Here is a 26,633-nt window from a genome sequence, read left to right as displayed (position 1 = left end):
ACTGCAACCACCACTCTCGGCCAGGGTCCTGAGTTATACTTGTGGGGTTTGTGGGTTAAAACCAATTTCTGTTTGTGTCCTTGCATTTATTGTAATATTTTTATTAAATTGTAACTCTGACTTTTATAATCTCTTTTGTGTTGGGATCATTTCTCCCGCCACTTTATCTTTAAACCAGCACATCTTCAAAGAGATAATAAATTGAACAGGAGACAAATGCATTTAATAATTTTTAATAATTTTGTGCCATGGTTTAACCACAGCATATTAAGAACAAGCATAAAATCTGTATTTAAAACTAACAACAGCACTTAGAGCAACATCTTCCTTTAAAAGTATTGCAATGAACAGACCTTAGGTCTAAAAACTAGGACATCACCATTTGCTCAATTAAAAGAGTCAGATACACAACAGTTGAAATCTTTTCCTGTATGCAACTGGGAGTTACAGTGGAAAATAAGCAACAAATTAATTGTGTTAAACAGAAAATAAAATTAAAAAAATAAGCAAGCCAGGTTTGTCATAGCATCACATGAACAGCTATTGAGAAATTCCAATACAGTTATAAAAAAGACTTATTGTTTCTAATAGCTTTGTTTTTACAACAATAAAATTTAAAAGAAAGACTAAATATTGTTGATAGTACTGTACATATTTCAGAATAGCTTGAAAGAAAATGAACCAAAAAAAGAGATGTGTTGAAAATGTGATCTTGAAAGCCACACTGTTGGCAATAGAAAAGAAAAGAAAATCCATACAGCAATAAAGCATTTTACATTGTAAAATAACTAGCAAGAAAACAAAGAAAGGATAACACTCTAAAAACAGGCATCTGATGGTTAATTTTGAGTGTAACAGCTTTACTGATGTACATACCATCATGAAATTCTTTGAGCACAGCAGCATTGGGCGGCTGATAGTTACAAAGATAAAACCCCTATCGATGCTTATGTAGTCTATACTTTAAGTAGAAAAGCTTTGTTAAACAATATTAAAGTGATTTTTTAAAATTATTATTATTTTTGCTGTCCATGTCTGTGATGCCTAAGGCTCTCATAACTTCTGCTTATAGTTCTTTTAAAATCTTAGTGGCCTGCTGTGCTTTGTAGTAAATGGAAAGGCGCGAACACAGCTGTGAATACACTTAAGAGATAGTCTGCTCTTTCCACTGCAGCTTCAAAGCAAATTAGTGCCTCTAAAAGGAGACATGCTCATGTTTGGTCCACTCAAAATGCAAGTTTTGTTATGATAAACCTTACTCTAGATTTCCTCCAGCAGGAGATTTGCTCTGTACAGTCTTCCTAGTCAAGGCCAGGGGTTTTTTGTTTGTTTTTCTTCATGCACAGAACTGGTACTGCAGTGCAAACAGAAACGTGAAGGTGGCCAGGCAAGGCATACTTCCAAAACAAATACTCCATGTCCTGACAAACAATACATGAATTAACAAGTGACAATCATGAAATACGCATATTTAGCTATGGTACATGCTTACTGACAGAACAGGTCAACATATAGAAGGATGGATACAAGCCACCAGTAAGGGATGAATGATGCAGAACTGGCCATAAAAAACTTACACACCTCTTTAAAACAAAAAACCCAAAACTACCATGATCAACATTCAGATACAGGACTCCTATGAGGGCTTTTAAAAAGATATTTACAGACAAAGGTGTAGCTGATGTTTCAGGTTGACAGAGAAGCTGTGAAGGATTGTGCTCCAAGGCACCATCGCCCAGCGTGACAGACCAGACAGAAAGCCCACTCAAACCAGAGGAAGCCTCACCATTGACTTCACTGGGCCCAGGCAAGGCCCCCTGAGTTTTAGCACAGCATTTAGCTAGTCATCTGAAAAACCAAACAAAAATGGCATCTCAAGTGTATCCCAATGCGCTGCTACCTTACATCTGTGGTTAAAGCCTGACAAGTATATAAAAAGCTACACACAGACATGAGTATCTATGAAAGGTTAGTCAGTATCCATCTGTGAGGGGACTGGTCTGTCCTGGACTGATAAATTTTTATATCACCTACTGTCCTGTAATAGGTAGAACAAACAGTTTAGAAAAATAAGTACAGCATCTGCAATCTCTACATTAGAACTTCATGTTGAGTTTTCCTGAGGTATTTGCTTTACCGAAGAGTGTGAGGGGACACGGGGATGGACAGCCAAACGTGGGGACTTGCTGGGGTAGAACCAAACTGCCAAGGGAGCCTGGGAGAAAGCTGAAGTGTTAAATTGCTTTCCACACCACTTCCCGGGTTGGCTCTGAACAGGTTTAAGCATTTCTCTGTAATCTTAAACAGAAACCAGGGTTGAGCCATCGCTGTCAGAGGCCAACACAGCAGTGGAGCTGCCAACTCAAAGCTCACACAAACCCGGCATTCAGCTTGCTACCACCTGCAGCTGTTCTTGTCCACACTGAAGGCTCCCACCCTGCAACAACACAATTCACAGCTACACACCAAGCCTGAAGACAGTCCGTAGTGGCAGGATCACATACCAGTCGTGGGCACAGAGCAAGGGCTGGCTGTCGTCACAAAACTCTCATTGGCCTACTTTTGGTTTTGCAGGGAAGGTTTGAGTCAGTACCCACATGTTTGAGCTTCACTTCAAATCTAGGATGTGGATAAAAAGATTCAAAAGATTTTAGCCCATTTCTACATTAAAAAAAACCCCACAAAGCAAAATAAGGTAATCGTAGATAGTAATAACATGTCAGCTGAAGAAGTAATAACTAACAGTGATCCAACTCAGCAATAACAAGGCAACAACCAATATGAGAAGCATTTAGTTGCAAGGTTAAAGCTGTGGAGGTTGTTTGTTTTGTGTTTTTCTCCTTTTTAAAGTGACACAAAAAAAAGAAAAAAAAGAACAAATCTTCACAGTAAAGATGCATCAAATGACCAATCACTAAACACAGACTCTAAAAGGATTTGTTCAACCTTTTTCCCCTACGATATTATATTGATATTTAATAGGAAAATAAAATACATAGACTTTTTGTCATTTGTATGCATTCATTTGCAAATTTTCTTACAAAAAAGGACCAAGCACAGAAGTTGGCATTCACAAAGTTTATGCCAATTTTGTGTTAAAATTGGTATAATCTATACATTATCTTACAGTATTAACAATATCCATTTGTTTTTGTATGTTTGTTTGTTCTACCCATTGGGTAGGATATGTGCATAATATATTCAAGGTAAACACAGCACCATACAAAGAAAAAAAACAAACCAGAAAAAAGACAGACAACTGAAAAAGCACCATTTTAAGTGAGGCACAACAAAGGTGGGAGCATAAGGCCTCATTCAAAGCACCCTGAAGTTGGCAAGTCTTCCTATCAACTTCAGCCAGCTTTGGATCAGGCCCTCTCAAGTGCAAGGGGATTCCTATCTGCTCAGACCTGAACATGAGGCACCTTAGTTGCTTGCAAACTACAGACATGCAAACCTCCTCAAAATTATATCTAATAAGGACATATATAATTTATTAATAAACCTACCACAGCAGACAGACAAGCACAAACCAAGAAGAGAGGGGAAGAAGAAAAAAGAGACAGCTCATCACCCACGAGATCCTACACACACCATGTTGTTTCAGAAAGCTCACACACCAAACCACTTAAAACAGCAGCAGCAGCAGCAGCAATATAGCAAAGAAATGACAGTGTCATCTCTGGCAGTAAAGCACACAGCTGTCAGAGGGAAGGGGAAGTATATCTAGGTTACACTTTTGCTTTTTCATTGTTAACCAACATGAAAAGGTAAGCTCTTTTATAGCAGGAAAGCAATGCTAGCAATACACCTGGGTTACTTGTGTTCAGCCTAAAAATGAAAGAGACTCCAACAAGGCAGAAGAGCCAGGAGAGTCTGCGACACTTCTCAGTTCAGAATCATCCTTGGTTTTCCCTCTCAAGCAGCCCTGAAATATATTTAATGCCAGTGGTTGTGATTTCAAGGAAATGTGAGTAGGCTCCTCCACCGCATGTCTGTGGTACTTACTAGTGTGGCAAAGCACTTCATCAAAACACCTATACTACAGTTTGTTGGGAAGAGGCAAGTCAAGTCTGATGTTGGTTTTGGAGAATGAATTTAGTGGTGCAGGTTGTGTTAATTTCCCAGAGCTGCACCAAGAACATTACTCTCTTTTTTGATGGTGCAAGTGTGCCCAGTGGGGCTTTTGCTAGCACAACATGAGCATGGCTCAGCAAACAATATATAAAGTATAAAAAAAAAATCTTACAAAGCAGTACTTTCAGTCAGCACAGTCTTAAAACTTGAATTTCCTAACAAAACACACAGAACAGTCTTTGGACAGGATATCCCTCTAAGTTCAACACATCCTCACAAGCAACTTCTCTATGCTCTAAAAGCCTCAGTGGGTCTCAGACAACACAGTAAGAGTGCCTCCTTCCAGGGATTGAAATGATTGACACATTTGGAGCTAGTTTAGGAGAAAAGTTGCAACTGCAATGGTTGGCAAGCAGGAAAAGACCAGGTATGTGTAATTAAATTATGTGCAACAGCCTTTATCTAAAAAGCAAACATGTAATGAAAAGCCAGCCTTCACCTGAACCCTCTGTACAGAAGCATCACTTGGTTCTCAGCATTAGCTAGGTTTGAAAAAACATGCTTCTGAAATTTAGACTACATTAAGTGCATTTCCTTCCTGTACATTAGTACGTTAGGTCTACATTAGGGGTATCGCAAAGCATGAGGATATTTCAAAGCTCACCCAAAAGCAAAGAGCTGTTGGATGGAAGATGCACTAGTGCACCAGGTGACAGGTAAGAACTGGTGCAGCAAGAGACTCCCTTACTGATAAAAACATCAATCATGGCATTTACATAACTGGAAAGCAAACATTCTTTATGCTTCCAGCTGTTTGACAAATGACCTTTGTTGTTCCTGAGAGCACAATATATAGCCATTTAGCACTTCTGAAAGGTGATTATGGAAAACCAACTAGTACAGAAATCATCAAAGATCATCATCAAAGTTTGCATGCAGATATGTATGTATACACATACATGTGCATGGATGTGATCTAATGGTAACAACCAGAGAGAACTTAAGGATAATCCTAAATACTTTCAAATGTGCCAGTAAGCCTACTGTTTATCCTTGAGGGAAGGAAAAAAATTATTTTGGAGCATATCTATTTTTACCAGCATACTATTTTCTTTTTCTTTGCCTACGAAATCAGGTTACCTTAAGTTACATAAGCATTCAGGACTCAAGAGTCAGAGAAAGGTTAGCAATCAATCTCCAAAGTTTTCAAACATTCCTTATAGATCAGACTGTCAATTTTAAGGTCCAATATCTCACTACCTGGCAAGGTTAGAAACGACTGCCTCAGACAGCACTGGTCCAGACACCTACACATGGGGCTCTCCAGCAGCACAAGGCTTTCTTCCCTTGCAAAGAAAGTGCATTCTTTAATAAACAACGTCATTTTGCTCCTTACCCTTCCCTGCACCACATTCACAGAAGGAAAAAACCAAGTATCTCAGCAACAGTTTTTTAAAAATGTTAAGTCTGCAACATTAACATTCAGAGATTTGGCATAACAGAAGCAGCTACTACCAGGGACAAACTGGTGGGAGAAGTGGGCAAGCAATAAGAAAGAGCCAAATGATTCCTGCAGAGTCCACAACTGCAGAAATGCAAATCTCTTCCTCAGCAGCCATCAAGAACCTGTACATGGGGCATGTGTTTGAATTTTCATACTTACAAGGAAAAATCATGCGGTAATAAAGTCCCATCAGACTGAGCCTGGGTTAAATGCAGAGTTCATCAGTGACAAAACCAGGAGTAGCTTAAGTAAATCCTCCCTGACAAAAACATCCTATTATGTACCATGAATTCTGCACGTGCCACACACTACAGGAAAGGGATCTGATGGCTGGCTACCACCCTTCACATCCCTCACTCACATCGTTTAAGCAGCATCACATACAGTCTGTTTGTACAGCACTGAGACGAACCAACCACAACCATGCTAAACATATATACAAAATTAGAGCTAAGTGCCAAGTGCTCCGTCAGTAAACTGGGAGAGAAACCTTCTTTTTTTTCCTGTTACTAAACCCCCTGCCTTTTCTAGCTCTGAAAGATAAAACAAAAATATCAAAGATGGGGCATATTTAGCACCAAGAAGGGAGCCATGCCAAGACACGTAAGAGAAAAATTAACCTTTACAGTAGGATAGAGGTCACAATGCTTTATGTTGTAAAGGTACATTTAAAAGAAAAAAGCATCTTTTAATCTGAAAATTTCTAAAGCAGGGACATCATTGTACTGAACTTTGGGAACACGGGTTACTGGGCAAAAGTCAGAAGACGCAACCAGAATTCAGGCAAATAAAATCCATCACATAGAAAACTCCACACACATATTATGTAGGTTTTGTGCATGAGACACATAAACCAAAACAACTGTATGGAGGTAAGATCTACACAATTAAGACTACAAAGTTTGCAGAAATCTTTTACAATTTGTACAAAGTTTCATTTGAGGGGCTCTGGAAAGCCATCTATTAATTCTGGATATTTTCCAAGGGCGTCTTCCAGAGATGCTTCATAGAATTACCTATCTGCAGAGCTCACTAATTTCTAAGCCTGTGAAGATCGACAGTGCTATCTAATTCTGGTATTCCTTTCACCATTCTGTTTAGCAAGGGCAGATTCTCTCCCACTGCAACAGAAGAAAGGCCAAAAAAAGCCACAGTTTCAACATTACATTATTAATGGCCCTCCCACTGGAGAGCACCAATACTCATCAGAAAATAGTCTATTTACTCCTATAATATAGGAGGCTCCAAAACAGAAGTAGCAGGTTGCAAGCTCACCTATAGTAAGTCAACAAGTGACTACACTTCCAGAGCTGAGAGGTATACTGTCTGTACATTACATCTGCAAAAGCAGAATATGACATCAAGCTATTAGTGTCCAAAAGAGGGCAACTCTGAAGGGCCCTGAGGAGAAGCTGTACGAGGAGTGGCTGAGGTCACTTGGTTTGTTCAGCCTGGAGGAGACTGGGGGAGACCTCATTGCAGTCATCCTCCTCAGGGACTGCAGAGGGGCAGGCACTGATCGCTTCGTTCTCATGACCTCGATGAAATGACATGAAGCTGAGTTCAGGAGAGGATTTGGTTGGATAGCAAGGAAAGCTTTTTCATCTGGGCAGTGGTTGAGCATTGAAACAGGCTCCCCAGGGAAGTGGTCACAGCACCAAGCCTGACTGAGTTCAAGAAGCATTTTGACAATGCTCTCAGAAACATGGTGTGACTCTTGGGGTGGCCTGTAAAGGGCCAGGAGTTGGACCTGATGATCCTGATGGATCCCTTCCAACACAGTGTATTCTATGATTCTATGATGAGAAGGCAAAGATGCAAGAGGAAATGCAACTATAAGGTGAGCACATACTACATTATTTTTAAACAAATCTTTTCTATAGAACTGGAACAGGTTACATTTTCCATGCAAAAGGAAGTTTCCTCGGTCAACAAAAATGAAGAGACAGCATACTGGATGTTAATGGGAAGTACATAAAACCACTGGCATGCAGAGATGGCAAAGGACTGTCTTCAAAGAACGTATGTTCTCAAGAGGTTAACTTTGAAGGCAACTTCAAGGCTCACTTTGCTGAGATCTGCAACATGGGAAAAAGTTGGTACTCAACCAGCCCAAGCTCAGGGTCCAGTCCAGGTGTGCTCTGCCACAATGACTGAGTTCCAGCTGTTCTTGCCTGAAGGCTTCTCAGCTAAATAATCCTCATTTAGGCAACAGCACAGTATCTGTGTAGACAGACACATTCTCTGGCTTAAAGGCTCACTTCTGAAGTGACAAAAGTCACTGAAGACCAAAATCAACATTTGCTGGTTTTGTCTTCTGTTTGGGTTGGTGTTTTTTTGTTGTTGTTGCTTTTGGGGTTTTTTTGTTTGGTTTGTTTGTTTTTAGCTAAGAATTATGTTCATAGGTCATTTGCAAAAATCTACTTTCACAGCTTTTATTCCCAGGAACCAGACGTGATGAGAGCCCTAGCTGACTGACCACCATCTAGTCATCTCCTAAACACCTGCCCTGTGGGTCTAAGTGGAAATAAAATAAGTGAATCCCATCACACAACCTCTATCTCTCCCTTCAAATAATACATACATTAAATGGCAGCTCAACTCTCCATTACCAGCATGACTCAGACCAAAATAACAATTACAGAGACAAATGGGCTGCATATTCAGTTACACACACGTTTTCTAAACTAGAATAAAACCAAACTACCTTATGAAGAAAACAAATCTACAAATCTACACTGAGGCCCATATAACACAGACACACACACAGACACACACACTGTTTTGGCATTAAAACTCTGCATAGATCAAAGATGCACTTCAGTAATCAGAGCCCCCGGTGTACAGAAGTCCTGCAGAAACATAGCCTCCAGCCATGGGACCAGGGCACAGTACTCCTCCACTCATCCATGGTGCCCTCAGGGCACTCGGCAGCTGCTGCCTGAAACCAAGCACAAGGCTTAGGAAAATAGAAAAAAGTGAAAGATCTTAAAGTGAAAAGGTCTATGACACACACCTATGTATTAGAAATTATTCAAGCTAAGACTCTTAAAGATTCTTACTTAAAGTCCATTTCCAAAATGCATTTTAAGTGCAATTTGTGCTTTTTCATGTGCTTGTGATGCCACTATCACCATTTGTCAACTGACTTCTGGTGCCACGCGTGCTTCTAACCCAAAAATAGCCAGTGAAGGAATACCCCATACACCATGATACAAGCAAGGTAACATTTTCCAACTACTCTTCAGACTAGTATAGCAAAACCAGGGCTTAACCAAAACCTGGTTAATATGTGAGTCATCTTTACCCACGAGCATAGTCCTGCTGGCATCAGACAGATGACACACATGAAGAAGGGTTTCCACAACAGGGCCCAGAGCAAAGCAGTTTGCAGTGAGAATAACTAGTGCTCCTACGTCACTGCCAGGGATGCCACAGATGCTGGCATCACTGTCATGCAGGCTCTTGGTGCTGCTGCAGAAATGGCAGGGGAGGGTTAGCTACGAAGTCCCCCTTCCCTTCAACAGGATGCATCTCCAGGACTGAACTTCAGGTACTAAAATGATGAAATGGAGAGTGAAAAGCACAACAGTCTCACGTATTTTAACAGTGTTGCAGGGGAGAAAAAACACCCTGCATTTTCAAACAATTTATTGCATAATGTCATGATATGTGACTAAATACATTTCAGGCTACAGTGAGGACAAAAGTCTCTAAAACGGTTAAGTACTGGCAATACTGCATCATGAAAAGGAAAAGAATGGCAGCACTTAGAATCTATACAAATTAACACATTTGGGAGTTTTTGTTTTGCCATTTATGAAACAAATAGTCTACACTGCAAAACAGCTAAACCTTAAGTGTTGGAAAATGCTGGGATTTCATATTTGCTTTCTTCCACCCAAAAGTCTCCAAGACACTTCACTGATGCACTGTTATTTGAATGCAAATTATTGCAAAGACAACTGTCCCTGTATTTCTTGATTTGTAGAAGTCAAGAGATGTAAGGATAAGTCCGGTCCCCATTTTCTAGCAAACCCGGGGGTAGGGGGGCAAACTCCTCCAGATTCCTTCTGGGGCTCTATCATTATTCCACAGGTGAAACAACAACATATAGAAGAACTTCACATAAAACAGTTCCCTCATATATATTTTTTAAAACATTAAGATAGTGCAACTTTTTAAAACACATTTATCACAACACAAATTAATTCCTTGCGTTCATCTAAGTTCTCAACTTTATACCTTGGCACACAGAACAGGAATTCTGTTTCATATTAAAAAAATCCACACCCTGGGAGAAAAAAAAAAGCAAACTGGCCAATTCTTCCCCCCTTTATCTAGCAAAACCACCTTCTTCCTTCCACCATTCAGTGAGTATAAAATAGGCTGTACAAGCCTCATTTCTGTGCTAAGTTAACTTCTAGAATTAAATAATTGAAATAGTTTACTAAAAAAAATAATATACCCCCCCTTCTCCCCTGAAACACTGCTCATAGACAAACTGAATGGAAGTTTGTATTTCTTTCAATCTGCTTTGCATGCAACTCCCCTGAAAGGAATCAGAAACAAAGAACTGGTTTGCACGTTTGGTTTTACTAAGTTGTACCACGTGAAATGTAACAACATTGTGCACCACAGCATGGGGGTCTTCCTCCACCGCCCTGCTTGAATCTCCTGTCTTCAGTTCAAATGCACCTGGGCAAGTAACTTCAGACCAGGTTTCCTGGTTTCCGGTCTTGGCCTTTGCTGGGGACTATTGTGCTCTCTGAATTGTTCTGCTGAAACGGAAGTCTGCTGCCCCTCTGCGAGGAAGGGGGCGCATTGCTGTGCTGGTGATGGAAAAAAGAGGAGCCTGGATAATGCCCCATGACCTCGCTGTACGTCGGGGGTGGTCCTTCCATCCTTCCATTACTGCTATAGTTGCTTGCACTTATGCCCGAATTGCTGCTCGGTGGGCAGGGGCCCCCATTGTACATCGAGATGTCTATCAAGTCACTATCAAAAATGGTTCGGTTGGGCGGTGCCCTGACAGATTCCCGGTTGAGCTCCATCTGCTGTTCTGGGTCCCGGAGCTGCAGAGTGCACGGGCCTTGGTATGGCGGCGGCTCCTCCCCATCAGACAGGGAGATGGTTGGAGGAAGGTCAATCTCATGCTGCATGTAAGGGTAGGTGGGCTGGAAGCGACTGAAACGGTCCCGCTGCATAAAAGATGGGGTGGTAAATCTGTCCCTGGACCTTGGAGCATACATGATCTGAAACAGGAAGACAGACATATGTGACTCCACGTCTGAGCAAAGCATTGTGGGTTGCTCCGTATTTACAAAAAAATTATGAAACACAGAATACTTCTCTTTACCACCTCTCTTAGAGATTAAACCCAGCAGATACTGTGCACATGTGTTCCCACATGCATGCATGTGAGCAGGTAGGAGGTGCAGGAAGGATCTAACCCACTTAAGAACGGCTTCACAAAGGAAGATCAAGACCCCTCCAAGCTCTTCTGACACTAAAACACTCACATGAAAAGCAAATGATTCTGTTTCTGAACGCAGGAAACAAATTCTCTCTAGTCTTGACAACTGACTAGTTCTATGACAATGCCCCAGTACTGAATTTCAGCTGCAGTCTGTGCCTCCCCCTCCTACTCAGAGTTAATGTAATACCCTATATATCACTGAAGAATTCAGATGGTCATTTTAGTACACTTTGTAAAGGCCCAGCATATCTCATGCCTTCACTATCAGGTGTCCCTCCTCCTCCTCAATTCTCAGTCAGAACTCAGGCTTTGGGGAGGACCTACAAAGCTTCTGCCCTGTGAATGCAAAAAACATCCCTGGAGAAGGCCAAGTCTTACAAAAAGAAGAGTTCAAGATACTCTGTAAGGTGCTATTGCTCCTCACTTGGTCTATCCCAGATCTATATAGACACATCAGCTTCTCAGATCTAGATCTATCAATCTGCTCTTCTCTTTTTTGGATCCATGCAGATCCTCAGTCCCTGACCTTCACAGAATCAGGGCCAACCACCGGGAAGTTCCACTGTTTGTCACAGCACAGCTGGACCACTCAGAGCAACACACCCACACACTATTACACAGACCAGGGATCTGTGCTGGCTGGAAGATGGGAAACACTGATGACAGGAAATGTGTTCTAAATACACGAAAAATGCAGGGGCAAGAGCAAGTGGTCTCCCAGCTTTCAATGGATACTCAAATTGTTGAGCCACTGCATGAAGGAGACACACCTCCACCATTTACCTGCTAATACCTACTATGACACAGGAAGCTGCTGATGGAGATGAGGTGTCAGGTAGGCAGAACTTCATTCTTTTAATGAAAAGGTATCAGTCATTTATGAAATGGGAGTTAAGGCAGGCTCAGATGACTACGTGAACTACACCAAAAAAGCTTTCTTTACAAAATAGATATATCTTTTTGAAAAGAACAAAATACACACTACAGAAAAAAAGAAAAGTACATTGGTGAAGACAGTCAGAAATCTGTCAGTACCTCTGAAGCACCCTGGCGTGAAACCGAGCTTTCTGAAGGCCACAAGCACCCTTCCTGAAATGTGGAAGAAAACAACAAAAGAGATAAAATTAGTAGATCACATCGCCATCCTGACTCAATATGATAGCTCTTACCAAGTCAGCTTCTAAGGACTGTCTGTCTCTACCTAGAGAGAGAGGTGGTATACAACAACATCCCATCCCTTTCTTTCTAAAAACAGAAAAGAGCAGCTTTGGTCCCAAGTAACTCAAGCTTGGTCCATTCTGCATGTGCCAAAATGCCACCCACAGCACTCAGTCTCATGAGCCATAAGGATGCAGCAAGCTGATTGCACCTACGAGAGCGTGGCAACAAATGGAGATGACAGGAGATGCTTCAGCACTCGTGTGCTGAGCTGGTACCTGTCACCTCCCAATCCATGACGAGGCCACGTCAGCAAAGTTGGCGGGTCTGACGAAGCTGACCTGCCAGCCAGGATCCCGATTACACACCAGAGGCAAAACAGTTCACAGCAAAACCTGGCGTCTGTAATCTCAGAGAAGTGACAGTCACACTACACCCAGGTATAATCTAGTAAAACTGTCAGTTGCCCAATTCCCACCATAAAGGGTAGTTAAGCAGCTGAGGTTTCAGTTACCAGTTGCCCTCTTCAACCACTTCTCCAACCACGTTCCCAGGCCAAAGTATTTTCTCTCTCATGTCTTGAAACGCTGTTCTGACACCATACCAGCACTCAGGGCAGAATAAAACGGTGAAGAACAGTATGCCAAAAAAAGGAAAACAGCTCAAGGTGTATCATTATTTTTTTTTCATTAATTGTTTAGAGTGGCAGTAACTCCCACAAAGAATTTGCTTTATTGGAAAATTTTGAAGCTGAAAAGGACACAGCAGCTATAAAGCACAGACCTTCAATCTTGGCACACCAAGAGAAAAATCAAAATATTGTATGGTCATGACTATTTTCTTGACACTAATTCAAATTTTAAAGATAAAAAAAAATTCAGAAACTGGAAGGAAAACACATTCTGTCCCCAAAAGCATTACCATGTATAGGGTACTTTCAAATCTTACTGTACTGCTTCTTCTCACCATAGCATCTTTCAACATATTTCAGATATAAAAATAGACTCAACTAGATGTTCATCATGACACTCAGAGACCAAAAGCCGTCTGTGATCTTGTCAGAAGAGTCCACCACAGAGGAAAGCTGCTCTAAGAGGAATCTCTCACAGGATTCAGCTGTTAAGGGAAATGCTTTGAATAACAAAGCTGGTACACTTCCCTTCTGTAGCTTTAGAGAGCAAAGATAGAGGGAGGCTGACAATTGCAATTATTTACAACTTCCCCAAGTATCCCCCTTTGCAAAGGGCCGGATATGAAAGACAGACCTTATGCAGATTCATGTATTTCAGTGCCTACATAAGGTTCTGTCCTTTCCATTCCTTCACCACCCAGATGCCCTCATTTTGAAATACATGAGGGTATGTCTGCATAATTAAAGACAATCAGGTTATCAGCAGTTGACCCAACAGGCTCCAATCCTATTGCAACTATTAGACACATTAGTTAAAGCTAAAGTTCTCAGTTAACTGCCTGTGAATTACAGGCCATTTACAGCCCAACAGCAGATTCCTGAGTGATGGTCTGAAAAACTTGACAGTGTGCAGCTTTATGCTTAGTGCAACTGTCTTGGACTCACCTTTAATGTGTTCAGGCTCAGAAGAGAGAAAAAAGGGCAAAATCAATGACTCAACCCAGAAAGAAAAAATCTACTCACACCACTCACATTACTTAAACTCCCTTATGAAACAGAATTCCTAATGTGGAAGTGGAAATGAAAACTCCCATCCTAGGGCCCACCTCCACAGAGACAGCAGAGCAAGAAGAGCCAAGGGAGATGGCGCAGCATATGGAGAAAAACTCCCTGCATAGAAATGGAATGGAGTCTGCTCACTGACACAAGACACCCAGAGTGGTACCAGATACACCTAACAGAAACAACTTGCTAGAACTGAGGAGTTGCCTGTTACTTCTATTGCTGATGCCTGAATCCCAGCATAGCAAAAGGCCACGCCTGGAGGCACTGCAGCTGCTACAAGGATCCCACAGAGTATGCCCAGGGTATTGGGATAGTCACACCAAGACAGTGAGACTAAAGGAGCCCAAGGCTCTCTCCACTCTGGGATAACTACTTGAGAAGATAAACAGCTTGGGATGCAGTTGAATTGAACTCCAAGGCTGTGAGATCCTTAAGATGCAAGGATGTGTAACATCATGGTTTCTGTGACAGTATGTCACACAGTCCACCTGTAGTCTCATCCCTAAGGTTCCTCTGGATAGGACAGCAAGCTAAACAAATCATTTGGCAGCAGCCAACCTCTACCAAGATCTCAATCCCAGGAGACAGAAGAACTCCCCAGGCAGATGGCTGGGTAACATGTGCTTAGCATGCCCACACTTCAAAAATACCAGGCTCACACAGCACATGCAGACCTCACTGTGCATACACAGTTGGTCCAGTGCCACAGCACAGGATTCTTTCATCACAAAGTCCAAACTGAGTGACCCAACATAGGAATTTCTGTCCTCCTGAAGTTGCTGCATCCCCTGTAGGAGACTTACTATCTACTTTTCTCAAGTCTTCATTTCAGGGAAATCCTTCCTCCTCTGCACTGCGTAGATACAACCTAACCCAAGGGTTGGTACTCACCTACTCCACTGTTCTTGGGATGATGGCAAGGGGTTAAGAGAAGACAGTGTTGCAGAAGGAAAATATCACCCTGACATTTTTTCCCCCAGTGCTGCAGACTTAAGAAATAACCTGACGCGACTGCTGTGAACAATCTGAGGTGACTTACACTGAGGGGAAGTGCCATTTCTTGCTCTCTCTTTGTCCCTCTACTTACAAACCTTCTTTTGACAGCTAAAATGCTTCCCTGTGCTCAGATCACTGAAAAGCAGGTGAGAACCGACAGAATTTGTATTTATATTTCTTCATATTGTTTCTCTGTCTTTCAAAATACCAAGGTAGACTGGACTAATGACTAAAAAAACTTTCAGCTTCTTTCCACTGTTTCCTTATCCCAATTCTCATCCAAGAGCAAGACAAAACCAGGTGCAGGCAATATGGCTTGGCACAACAGCTAACCAGCCACCAGGCCTGGCAGGAGCTCGCAGTCCCAGTACCACACCTCCTGGCACTTTGCCAACAAGGCATTTCCCAGCTACTGCATCCAGTGCGGCAGTCCAGCTCAATGGCCTCTCACACCAAAAGCCCAGGGATTTGTACCAGTAGCTCTCAGCTATGCACAAACAAGGCTAAACCTGAGCAAAAGCAATGTACCCATTTTTTGATGTGGGCAGTATGTCCTTTACTTGCTTTCTGTAGGTACTCAATAGCTACCCACCTCAACTTGCTCCTTCTTAAAGAGACAAAAGGTGTTCAGGAGTGAGTTTCAATACTTAAAGTAAGAGGGAGAGAAAGCATATACATTCATTCCCTATATTGTACTGATTTTTAACATTGTTAGGCTTAGGAATGAAAATCCTAGCACATACAAATAACACCAAGAAAAATCTTAGGGATTCACCTAGGTCTTTTGCTGGCCTTTGTCATTTTTGGGTTTCACAATACTTTACAGAAATTAATTTTGCGATTAGGTTTTGAAATAACATCATCATTTAATAAATCCAGATGAGTGATTACTTAACTACCTTATGGTGAATTATCTTATGGTGATGATTATTTAACTCAATATTTAGAGCTTAGGAGACTGCATAAGCCTAAGATAATTTGCTATTTTGCATTTTACAAAGGTTTAGAGACTCTAGAATTAAACATTGTAGGAAGACGACTTTTTGAGGACATTTTTAAACACTGGAGCACACAGTGTCCTCTAACTGCCTCAGTTGAGCATCAGCACTTTGAAAAATGGCAGGAAAGACATTTAACAGAAGAATAATTTTTAACTCAAGAGAAATTATAGGTAAAAATATACACTCAGGAAGAAGATTTCCTCAAACTGTAATAAGGCAAAAGGATCCATTAATTCAGCTGGGATAGAGTTAATTTTCTTCACAGTAATAAGTATGAGGCCATGTTTTGGATTTGTGAGGAAAACTGTTGATAACGCAGGAATGTGTCTGCTATTGCTGAACAGCACTTACAAGGCATAAAGGCCTTTTCTGCTCATCCCCCCACCCTGCCAGCAAGGAGGCTGAGGATGCACAAGGAGCTGGAGGGAAGCAGGACACAGCCAGGACAGCTGACCCCAAAGGAACATGCCACACCATATGGTGTCATGCTTAGCTTGTAGAATTGGAGGAAGAAGGAAGGGGGGACTTTGGGAGTAATAGCAATTGTTTCCCAAGTCACCATTATATGTCATGTAGCTTTGCTGTCCTGGAGATGGACCTGCCTGCCCATGGAAAGTGGTGAATGAATTCCTTGTTCTGCTTTGCTTGTGCATACAGCTTTTGATTTATCTGTTAAGCTGCTGCTACCTCAACTCATGATTTTTCTCACTTTTACATACCTGATTCTTTCCCCAGTCCTGTTGGGAACAAGTGGCTGTGTGGTGCTTAGTTGCCAGCTGGGGTGAAACCATGACAATCCCATATAATCCAAACTTTTCTTTTTTTATTGAGTGTTAAGGAGAGTTTTGGGCTTTCTCCGCTTTTTAGTTTGAGGAATAAAACTGCCTGAAATTATATTTCCTGAGAAACAAAAGTCAATTTTTCACTTACTAAAATGCATTACAATTATTAAGAAGGTGCCTCTTTTCTCCTGAACTCTGGTTTTTATATGGTAAATGTACACACATACAAAAATATACATGCTTCTTTTGCAAGTGAAGTGTTTCAGGCAGCAGTGTAGTTTCCAATTTTGGCCCTAGGTGGTACCTTACACCACATTAAAGCAGTGGCTTGCTGAAAACGCTCCAGGAAGGCACAGGGGCTCGTTCCTCTCTGTCTCTTCCTGGGTGATACAGACCATCGCAGCTTTGAAGATGGCAACATTTTCCTTGCCAAACGCAAGCAAAACAAACTATTGTGCTGTCCCCAACAGAATGACGAGTATTTCAGCAGGACTGCTTGTTCCTTTAAAAGCTGTGTTTCCTCAAGGGCAGGAAAGGTGACGCTGTCTGGCAGAGCAGTGCATCATACCAAGGAGAAGTACTAGAGAATTACGTAGAGTGCCAAATCTCTCACACGTAATCTGCCTCTCTACACTTACTGCAATTATTTGTTACTTAATGCTTTAAAACTTTTATTTCCTCAGCTTCACAGCACTTCACCCCTTTAAGTAATTTTCATTTCATTCAACTCAAGGGACTAAGTACTATTATCCCTGCCTCCTTTGGAGATGAAGCAAGTTGTCCAAGATGACACACTGAGTCAGGAGCCACCCAAAGTCAGGGCTCCTCGCTTCTAGTCCTACCTGCAGATTTCCTAGACAAACCTGCCCTTGTTGAAGATACATTGACTTTACTGTGGTAGACTTCAAAGAGCGGCAGCCACACACATTGTCCCTCCTGGCAGCATTCCCTAAAGAAATGCAAGCCTATGTCCCTCAGGGAGACAGCAGGAGAATAGGAGAATACAGGACACATCCAGCCCCTGCCAACTGATGACTGGTACAAACAGAAATATTTGGCAAAACAGGGTAAGTCTACAGCACTCACACTCTTCCCTGGCTGTAGACTGGGTTCTTGTTCCCAGTGGGATTTTCTTTTGCATATGTCAGTAAGAAAGTGAGAATGAGTGGCCCAGGGACAAAAGGTATAATGCCAAAACCAGTAGGAAGTAATTTGAAAGACCAAAAGGAAGGACAAACATGTGAAACTACTGACAAATCCCTCAACTGTCAATATTATCAAGTATTTTCCATCACCCTCCTGACATTCCCATTTTATTCTGAAATAGCTGATATAGGACAGAGGGAAGTATTTCTTAAGCTGTGCTCCTGGAGCTTGGCATTTGAGACCTGCATTATCAATGCAGGTTCTAATGCAAGCTGACTACCCCTAGCAGCAATGCTGCCCTTAGTGATGGAGGGAGGGGCTGACCAGGGTGAGCATCTTGTGTGATGGATGCAGGGACTCCGCTGCCAGGAGTAGGTCTAGGGCAGTCCAAGTGTTCAGTAGGCCTTTAACATCCACTTCATAAAAGAAGATGATGCAAAAAGAAGACACCAGGATGGAGAGAAGGAATGAATTTAGGAACATCAGAAGCTCTTTAAGTACCTCCCTGTAAGTCACTTAGTTAATCTCTTTCCCCTCAATGTCCCCCTGGAAATCACTGGTGATGACACTGAGCTAATCATCAGGAAGCAAGATTTATCTTTGGTTTGTTCCAGTAAACAGCAGAGTGCCACAGCAGCAGCTCAGCTGCCACTACCAACATTCCAGGAGGGTGCTTTTGGTTACCAGCAATGCTGCCCTCTCAATACAATGTCCATCCTCCTAAGGCACAGCCAGCAATGCTGCAACATGTATTGTATCTCCCTTGGGATATCAGACAGACACACCCTGTGCACAGGATGTGCCTTTCCAAGGCTGCCACATGGCTCTGCCACAAAACACCCCAGCACTGCCAGTAGCATCAGTTGCTCCCACACAAGAGGTTGTGCTGTTCTAGTGAAGCAGCACTGAGCATTCTCCTGGTATACTCCACATCTTACAGCTTTCCTATCCCTCTCAGGTGTTCTGCAAACCTTGGCTTGCTCCCAGCTGTGAAGCCAAACACTGCTGATGGATGATGCAGGGGGAAATGTTCAATATTTTACCCACTGTGATATGGTCACCACTTAGCACCTTGTACGTTAACTTCAGGCTGCCACTCATATCAACGATAGTTGTCACTCAGTATGATTCCATTACTCACAGTTATGACCCCAAAACTCTTACTTCTGCTCATGGTAAAATGGGATTGGAGAGTTTAATAGCCTCACTAGGAGAGGGCAGGGCTTGCCATAGGGCAAAGTTGAAATTCTCATTATCATACTATTTTTTTAATGATTGTTTATCTTGTTTGGGAATGTTTGAGTCTTTTTCTTTGTTTTGGCTTTTTAAACATTAAGGAAGTTCAACCAGAAAAAGCAACCCACAAATGTCTTGTATTTCATTATTTCTGAGCCTGACCCATGAGTTTTACAGGTGTGAGGCTGGCAACAGAGACAGCAGATAATTTATCTGATCACTTCTATTACACTCTGTATATGAACCAGAATAAGCAAGACACCTGTTCAATAATTGGTCTTTACCCAGCCAGAAACCCGTGCAATTCCACCATCACTTAGCTGTTGGAAGGCATGATTATCTAGAAATACAATAGGCTCGAAGAAAGCAAAATTGAAGGCAACAAAAGAATGAACAAAAAGCCCCATCTGAACAGCAAAGGCTGGATTCAACACCTTGATACAGTTCTACCTCAGTTACACGAAGGAGCGTTCACATCACAGTTGAACGACACAGTAGTCAATTAATTTGCTTTACCATCTTCTTCCAACAAATATGTCTGAATTTCCTCTATTTCCATTCCCCGTTTCTCCACCAACAGAAAGCCCGAGTCAGACTAATTCTTTCTTTCGACAGTAGTAGTTAAACATTTCATCTCTTTTCAGGGTCTATATACCATTAAAAAAAATTCCCTTGGAAAAGAATCCACTTATGCATAGCACAAGCGCACAGAATAAGGTCTGCCTGTTGAAAAAATAAATATATTTCAGAAGTGTATAACCTAACCTGCGTCTTACCACTCACACTATCTGTTCTTGTGTGACTCACTCCACTGTGGACAATGAGAACAGACCGGTCATTTTCAGTTTCTCATCACAGAGGTTTTCCAACCCTCACACACCACACACTGCTTTTAAAGGTTCGTCAGAATTTCCTTCTAACACTCGAGACAAAGAAAAATTCAAAGTTTTTGACATCTGAACTCCAAAACCTCTAAAGCCTCATCCCCCACAAGCATGACCTCATAAGAGCAGCTTCAGCTTATCAGAAATTCAGATGAGTAAGAGTGATGACAAACCTATACCAAAAGGTTTTCAGAAGAATTAGTAACTGGCTCTTGTCATCCAATCATCAATTCCCACAAAGTGCTCACTTCGCTATGATCATCATTAGTTAGAATGGTGCCATCAAACTGAAACCGAGTCAGTGCTTTAAAAATTATTTCAGAGCCGTTCTGGATACTAAAGCAACTCCCAAGTTCCTGCTACCAAACAGCATGTTCTTCACAAGAAGGTGATATTTTCTCCTTTGTGCACAAGAGAAAAAAAACACCACTGGCTCTGGTAACAGACAATACTAATGAACCATACAAAGGAAATAATGGGTTACTTCATGCATTTGACAGCCTACTACAGTTTTAAAAGATTTGTGAAGATGAAAATGCATTTCATTTATCTCAAACTATTTCATTTTAGGCATTTGTAGCAATTACAGCAAACATTTTTCAGACAGAAGTGTGGTTCTTGAATTACAGGGTCCATTTCAAAGCAACATTCAAATTAATCTAGTCAATTTTTCCAGCTCTGAAGTCCACAAGGTTACAGTTGACAAGTTCCAGTTTCATCTGTAACCAAATTAGAGCTAAGCATTCCTACACTATCAAAGTGCTTGGAAATGAGGCAACCTCTCCTTGAGGAGGCAGTTCCTTTCCTTCCCTCCACAACCTTCAAGGCAAAAGATATTCACCCCAGCAACAGGGCACAGATGATGTGCTAAGCAAGAGCTTTGGGAACCCTGCACTGTCCCATTTTACAGTCAGCTTTCAAGAGGAAGCTGCCAATTGCCAAGACTGTAAGGGTTGCAGCCCCATGGCAGCCACTCAGGTCTAGCCCTGGCTGTGGCATCCCTGCCTCCTCCCCTGCCAGTGCTCCCTCCCCTGCCTGGGCACTTCCCTCACTGACCTAGCTGAAATCTAACTGTAAGCTAAACTGAAAAAAAAAGCAGTTAGTGTTCAGGCAAGACTGTAGATTAAGAAGAGGAGTAAAGCATTACCGGACCATATCTCTCAGTTACAATCACTTTTTGAAAGGCAGCTGTGAACCCAGCGCTGTTACCAGGAATTCAATGCATCAAAAGGCTACTCTCACAAATGGCCTCTTGCCCATTGCTGTCAGCAAAGAGGCCAAGGGCACCACTCTGGGGACACTGAAAAGCACATCAGAAGAAAGGACCTCCCTGCAACACCACAGGACACTGCACAGCTTTGGGGGGATGTCCAAGGTCAGGGACACTGTGGTTAACCCTCACAAGGGAGCAGAGCATCCCACCCAGAAAACTCCTGCCTCACAACACAAGTTAGGTGGTCATTTACTGTTGGGTTGACTAAATACAGCCTTAAGAAGTCTTGACTGAGATTCCACCTCAAGCCTTGGACTCTGTAACAAACACATACATCTTAAACATTCCAGGCCATTGAAGGGATCCTTTTTCTACTCTCTTCTTTCTGTTTGAGTGAAACAAACACTACGTTTTCCTGGGCTCTTACTGGGACATTGTTTTTGATCCAGTAAGCAGCTACTACTGCTTCACAAAACAGTAACAGGGATAAAACTCCAGGATATCAGTAAATATATGGAAAGTCACAACAAGGTGTATTTCAAATCTTTGTAAACCAGGTAATCACCATTCATTCCCCTTCCACTCCCCTTTCAAATTACAGCAGCAGCAAACAGGATGTCACATCTGAGCCTCCAAATGCAAAATAAATATAGGCTACATAAAACATAACAGGGTTTAAAAATAGTCTAAGAAAGCATACCTTAAATTTGTATACTGACTTTGTTTTCTACAGACAAAAACAACCCCAGCAACAGACTTAACTATAGGGAGTATTACAGGTGATATCAAATTTTTTTCTAAGAGTTGCCTGTACCAGAGCTCCTCAAGAGGCTTTGCTGCAGGCCTGTACAGCACAAGGAAAAGGAATTTGGTGCAGGGTGCTCATACTCACCGTATGCAAAGTTTCTTCTTGTCTTCTGCTTTGGCTCTGTCGGTTGATAAAGGAGCGTGTGGAGAGTTTGTAATGGTTCAACAAGCAGACGATCACTACCACCATAACAGTTATAACCACAATTATAATGATGATTTGAACAAACTCCAGTTCAGCTAAAATAGAGGGGGAAAAAAAGAGGTAAATGTGTCATTAATACACAGAATATTAACCATCAAAGCAATAATCCAAAAAACTCCTCATGATTTCATCAAGACTGATCTGGCATATGATACTACTGCTGTCCATTTGTGAAGAAAACTGTTCTAACAGCCATGAAAATTATCTAATTTTTGTCAGAGCAAATCAATTGGTATGAGCAGCTGCAGGTCAAAACTAAGTAGCTCCTTGGTGAGCCTTCTCTGCAGCCTTCTCAGGTAATAAATGTTTCAGCATAAACACCACAGACAAGCCTTTTGGATAATATAATTTCACTGTGGGAGGGGAAACAAACCAACAAACCACACACACACAAATCCCACTCTATTTTAACAGCCATCTGCAATGGCAACAGAGTCCAGAGGGCTCCATAGGCTTCAAAGGAGAGGTCATGAAGAGTGGAATCAGGATACTGTATCTAGTACACAACTCTTAATTTTTTATCACCTAAACAGCATGAAAGCTATCTTACTGCTGTGGAGAACTTTTATCCTATTGAATCTACACTAACTTCTCTTCAGCTAGTGTAAAGTTAACTTTTCTAGGACTTTCCCATTCAGGCAAAAATCTGAAAAGAGATCTGGTACTCTGAAAACAAGTTATGTTCCACTATGGTTAAAAATGAAACAGTCTTTGGTTGTTGCAAGAGATACAATTACAATGAACTCCATCAGAGCCCATCATGTTATCTGCCTTGCCTATACCACAAATATTAAGTATATTTAGAAATGAGTCACTCTTGCACCCTTTTGGCTATACTGGAGCACCAAGGATGAGCAACACAAGGGGAAAAATTGCCCTTTGGAGTGAGCAAGTTGCTGATATTTCTATGGAAACTGTGTTGCTCATAGGGGATGCTCTCATCTTGAAAGACAACTCCAGTTAATGAGAGGAAGTCTTTGGTTGCTAGGCTGGTAGAAGAAGCAAAGAACCAACACAAGTTGCTCAGTTTCAGTACTTTCCAAAAAGGACACTTATTTTTGAATGCAAAAATATGAGCTTCAGAGAACCAGTATTAAATTTCTGTTTTAAAAGACTAACAAGGAAAGAGAGGTAATGATGAAACTGAAAAGACAAAGCAAATACCAGAAAACAAGCTCCCCCCCTTCCTATCTCTAATCTGTAGTCACCCTCAGCATTCTGCATGACAGTAGCACACTCGTGCAGACATGAGAGAAATATGAAGCTGAGCTGGAAAAATGCCGTTCATACGTAAAATCCACAATAAACCTGGGGCGGAACCAGAGGAAACTCGAGGCTGTTTCATTATTCTAAGATCTCTTGCAAACAAAACTTCAGACTACAGGAGCTGCAAGTGTGCTGGTGTCCAGTGCAGGCTGGTGCCAACCTCGGCTGTCTGGCACAAGCTACCAGCAGGTACAGCCACACCACTATCGAAGTGCTGACGGTCTCCAATCATTTCAGTAGGAGTAATTAAGCCTACCTGAAGCTAAGGAAAAAGAGCAAAGATAGATATATCACCTAATTTCTCTTTGCTCTTAAGTACCACTCACTCATCATTAAGACCACCAACATTTTCACAGAATTTGAGTAGTCAGCATTTTGGGTTCTGCTTTTGCTATCAATCCCATATGCAATGCAGCCCCCTCTCTTCTGTCACTGGAAGCTAACAATGTCAGCACCAAAAGATCAAAAAGCAGGAAGCACAGAAATAATTTAAAAAGCAAACCCACCAAACCCACATTTAAGTAAAAACTCAGTTTTTCTCAGCTAAGAAGTGCAGAAAAGAGACTTTACATGGTTGACAACTGCTGAAATTCACATTCTGTGGCTACTGAAGTACTAAATGGTTTCTTCATCCAAAACCTTTTTTTATTTGGCATCCATGTCATACTTTAAACTGGAAATTGAGAGACGGTTGCTAAAGAGCAACATGCAAAACAAGCAATGTTGATTTAGGCTTTCCTAGAATGCAAAGATCACTGGGATGACATGTTACTTCTCTATCTGCCAAGGTCAGAGTCTTCTAAATTTATCAAGGCCCCTGCATCGTGGCAAGGGACAATACCCCTTCTTTATAAATAAATTATCTGGTCTGTGAGCACTTTCCTTGAGAGGGAATAATTTGAAAATGTTAGACTAAAACTGGCCACACTACAAAGAAAATAAAAGCCAGGGCATACAAGTGTAAGCACACAAGATTTTCGAAGTCCAGCTTTACATTGCAAACACTAAACCGCAACAAAACATCTTAGTGATGTTCAGGAGGATTCCCTCACAGGAAAGGACAGGGAAAAGAAACGTAGTTTTTCATCTCTTCTTTCTCCTGCCTGACCCTCTGGCTGCTCATTAGGTTGTTAACAGCAAAATGCAATGAGAGAAGTGCAGCAGCAGTCTGTATTTGCTGGCACTGATCAAGGCCATTTAAATAGCTCCTGGCGGCTGCTGACAGGCACTGGGACACCCCGGCCCCCACCGCGTCCCCTGCTCCGCTGCCCAACACCTGCCAGGCGCGAAGGGCCACCGCCTTCCAGACAGCCATCTCCTCCTGCCTCCTTTCCTTTCGGGAAAGAGACCGGGGGGAACTCCAGGAAGAGAAATTATATGGTTTTAGCTCCCCGAGTCTGTCACACTCACATATCCGTGTCTTTACACGCAAGAAACAACAGTCCTAATAAAAGTTCTCCTGGGAAATAAAACCAAACTCAAACCAAACTAAAAGAAAAAAAAAAACCAAAAAAAAAAAAACCACACCAAAACCAAACAAAAACCCCAACGTTCCAGGGTCAACGCCCAACACGGAAAAGGCAACTACACGTTGAATGAAAACACCTTCTCAGAAGTGCATGAAAAGAGGGAACTAATTGACGACCGTATGAGCAACCAGACAAGCCCGTGACCCCGAGCCCTCCCCCGCAGCCAGACCGCGCCGGGCCGGGAGGATCCTGCCCTGGCCCCGCTGGCGAGCGCTCCCGGGGCATCCCTGCCCCTGCCAACACGCGGGTACCTCTTTCCAACAACAGGTCTTTTAACCGCGCATCCTTCACCGCAGTCCTGTTAAGCCGCTCACTGGACATGCTCGCCTCCGGCAGGCGCGGGGCTCAAGCCGCTCCGCCAGCCCCCGCGGCGGGCACCGCATCGCCGCCGGCCCCGCGCTCCATCCGGCGGGGGGATGCGACGGCCCCGTGCTCGGGCGGCCGCCGGGCCCTGCGCCGGGACGGACTGACGGACGGACAGGCGTCCGCCCGCGCCTCTCTCTCCGCGGCGCTCGGACAGCGGCCCCGCAGGGCCCCGCCGCGCGGGTGCGCGCACGCACGGGCGCCAGGCGCCGCCGGGATCCGTATCCCGAGCAAAAGCAAGAACAGTAATAATGACTGAAAAAAATAGTAATAGCAATGAAGAAAAACCAACACTAAAATAATTTTCGAAAAATAGCCAACCGGCGAGAGCAAAAAGAACGGAAAGGCGAGGATGCCCCGCTGCCCTCGGAGCGCAGGCAGGGAGGAAGGTGCGTGGCTTACCCGCGCCACCGCCGCCGCCGCTCTTTAAGCCCGGCCCGGCCCGGCCCGGCGCGGCCCCTGCTCCGCCGCCTGCCCCGGCCCGCCCGCGCCTGCGCCGCCGCCCGCACCGCCCCCTCCCGTGGGAGCGCCACGCCCCGCCACGCCCCGCCCGCCCGCGGCGGCGGACAGCGGAACGGACGGACAGCGAGACACGGGGACGGACGGACACCGGCCATCCGCCTGGCAGGACACCCGCTCGGCGCCTGGGCGCTCCAGAGGCCACCGGCGAGGAAAGCTCGCCCCCAGCGTCACGCCACAGGAGTCCTCCCAGCTGCGCTTCCAAAGTTTTATGGGGAGCCGGTGTGTGCGTGTGTCTGTAAAACATAAAGAGTCGCGCTTTGGAGCAATGCTGTAAAAGAATAACCACCAGGAGAAACAATGCCTGTAAAATCAAGTTATAAAAGAAAAATGGAAGAAGAGGAGAAAGGAGACTGCAGCCGCATGTGCGTTTCTCTGGTAGAACTCATCAATGTGTGGCAATATCTAAATCAATCAATAAATAAATATATCTAACGGGAGGGTGCCAAGATGATGGAGCCAGGCTCTTATGGTGGTGCCAAGCAATAGAACAAGAGGCAGTGGGCAGAAACGGGTGCATAGGAAGTTCCACCTGAATATAAGGAAAAACTTTACTGTGCAAGTGACCGAGCACTGGAACAGAGGCCAGAGAGATTGTTGAGTCTCCCTCACTACAGATATTCAAGAGCTGTCTGGATGCAATACTATGCAATGTGCTCTAGGACAACCCTGCTTAAGCAGGGAGGTTGGGTCAAATGACTCACTGTGGTCCCTTACCAACCTGACCAACTCTGTGAGACTCCCAGCTCCAGCAGTGCTTGCCTGCCCTGAA

General features: G+C 43.0%; 1 protein-coding gene across 9 annotated transcripts in view; it reads right to left on the bottom strand.

Annotated features, from left to right (window-relative positions):
- Window positions 1-217: 217 nt before the first annotated feature.
- LDLRAD4 (low density lipoprotein receptor class A domain containing 4) overlaps window positions 218-26,633 on the bottom strand; it is a 288,364-nt gene continuing 261,948 nt past the window's right edge. For 5 of the 9 annotated variants that reach the window (XM_071554878.1, XM_071554880.1, XM_071554877.1 and 2 more), the window contains 3 exons: window positions 22,065-22,219; window positions 12,096-12,149; window positions 218-10,836 (listed from right to left, as the gene is read on the bottom strand). In XM_071554878.1, coding sequence (XP_071410979.1) covers window positions 10,294-10,836; window positions 12,096-12,149; window positions 22,065-22,219 — 752 coding nt within the window. In that variant the 3' untranslated portion in view covers window positions 218-10,293. The other 4 variants (XM_071554885.1, XM_071554883.1, XM_071554884.1 and 1 more) reach the window with 4 other exon arrangements.

Source organism: Pithys albifrons, chromosome 4, assembly GCF_047495875.1.
Source record: "Pithys albifrons albifrons isolate INPA30051 chromosome 4, PitAlb_v1, whole genome shotgun sequence".
NCBI classification, from domain to species: domain Eukaryota; kingdom Metazoa; phylum Chordata; class Aves; order Passeriformes; family Thamnophilidae; genus Pithys; species Pithys albifrons.
Note: the sequence above shows the minus strand (reverse complement) of the source record. Positions and strands in the feature narration are given on the sequence as shown.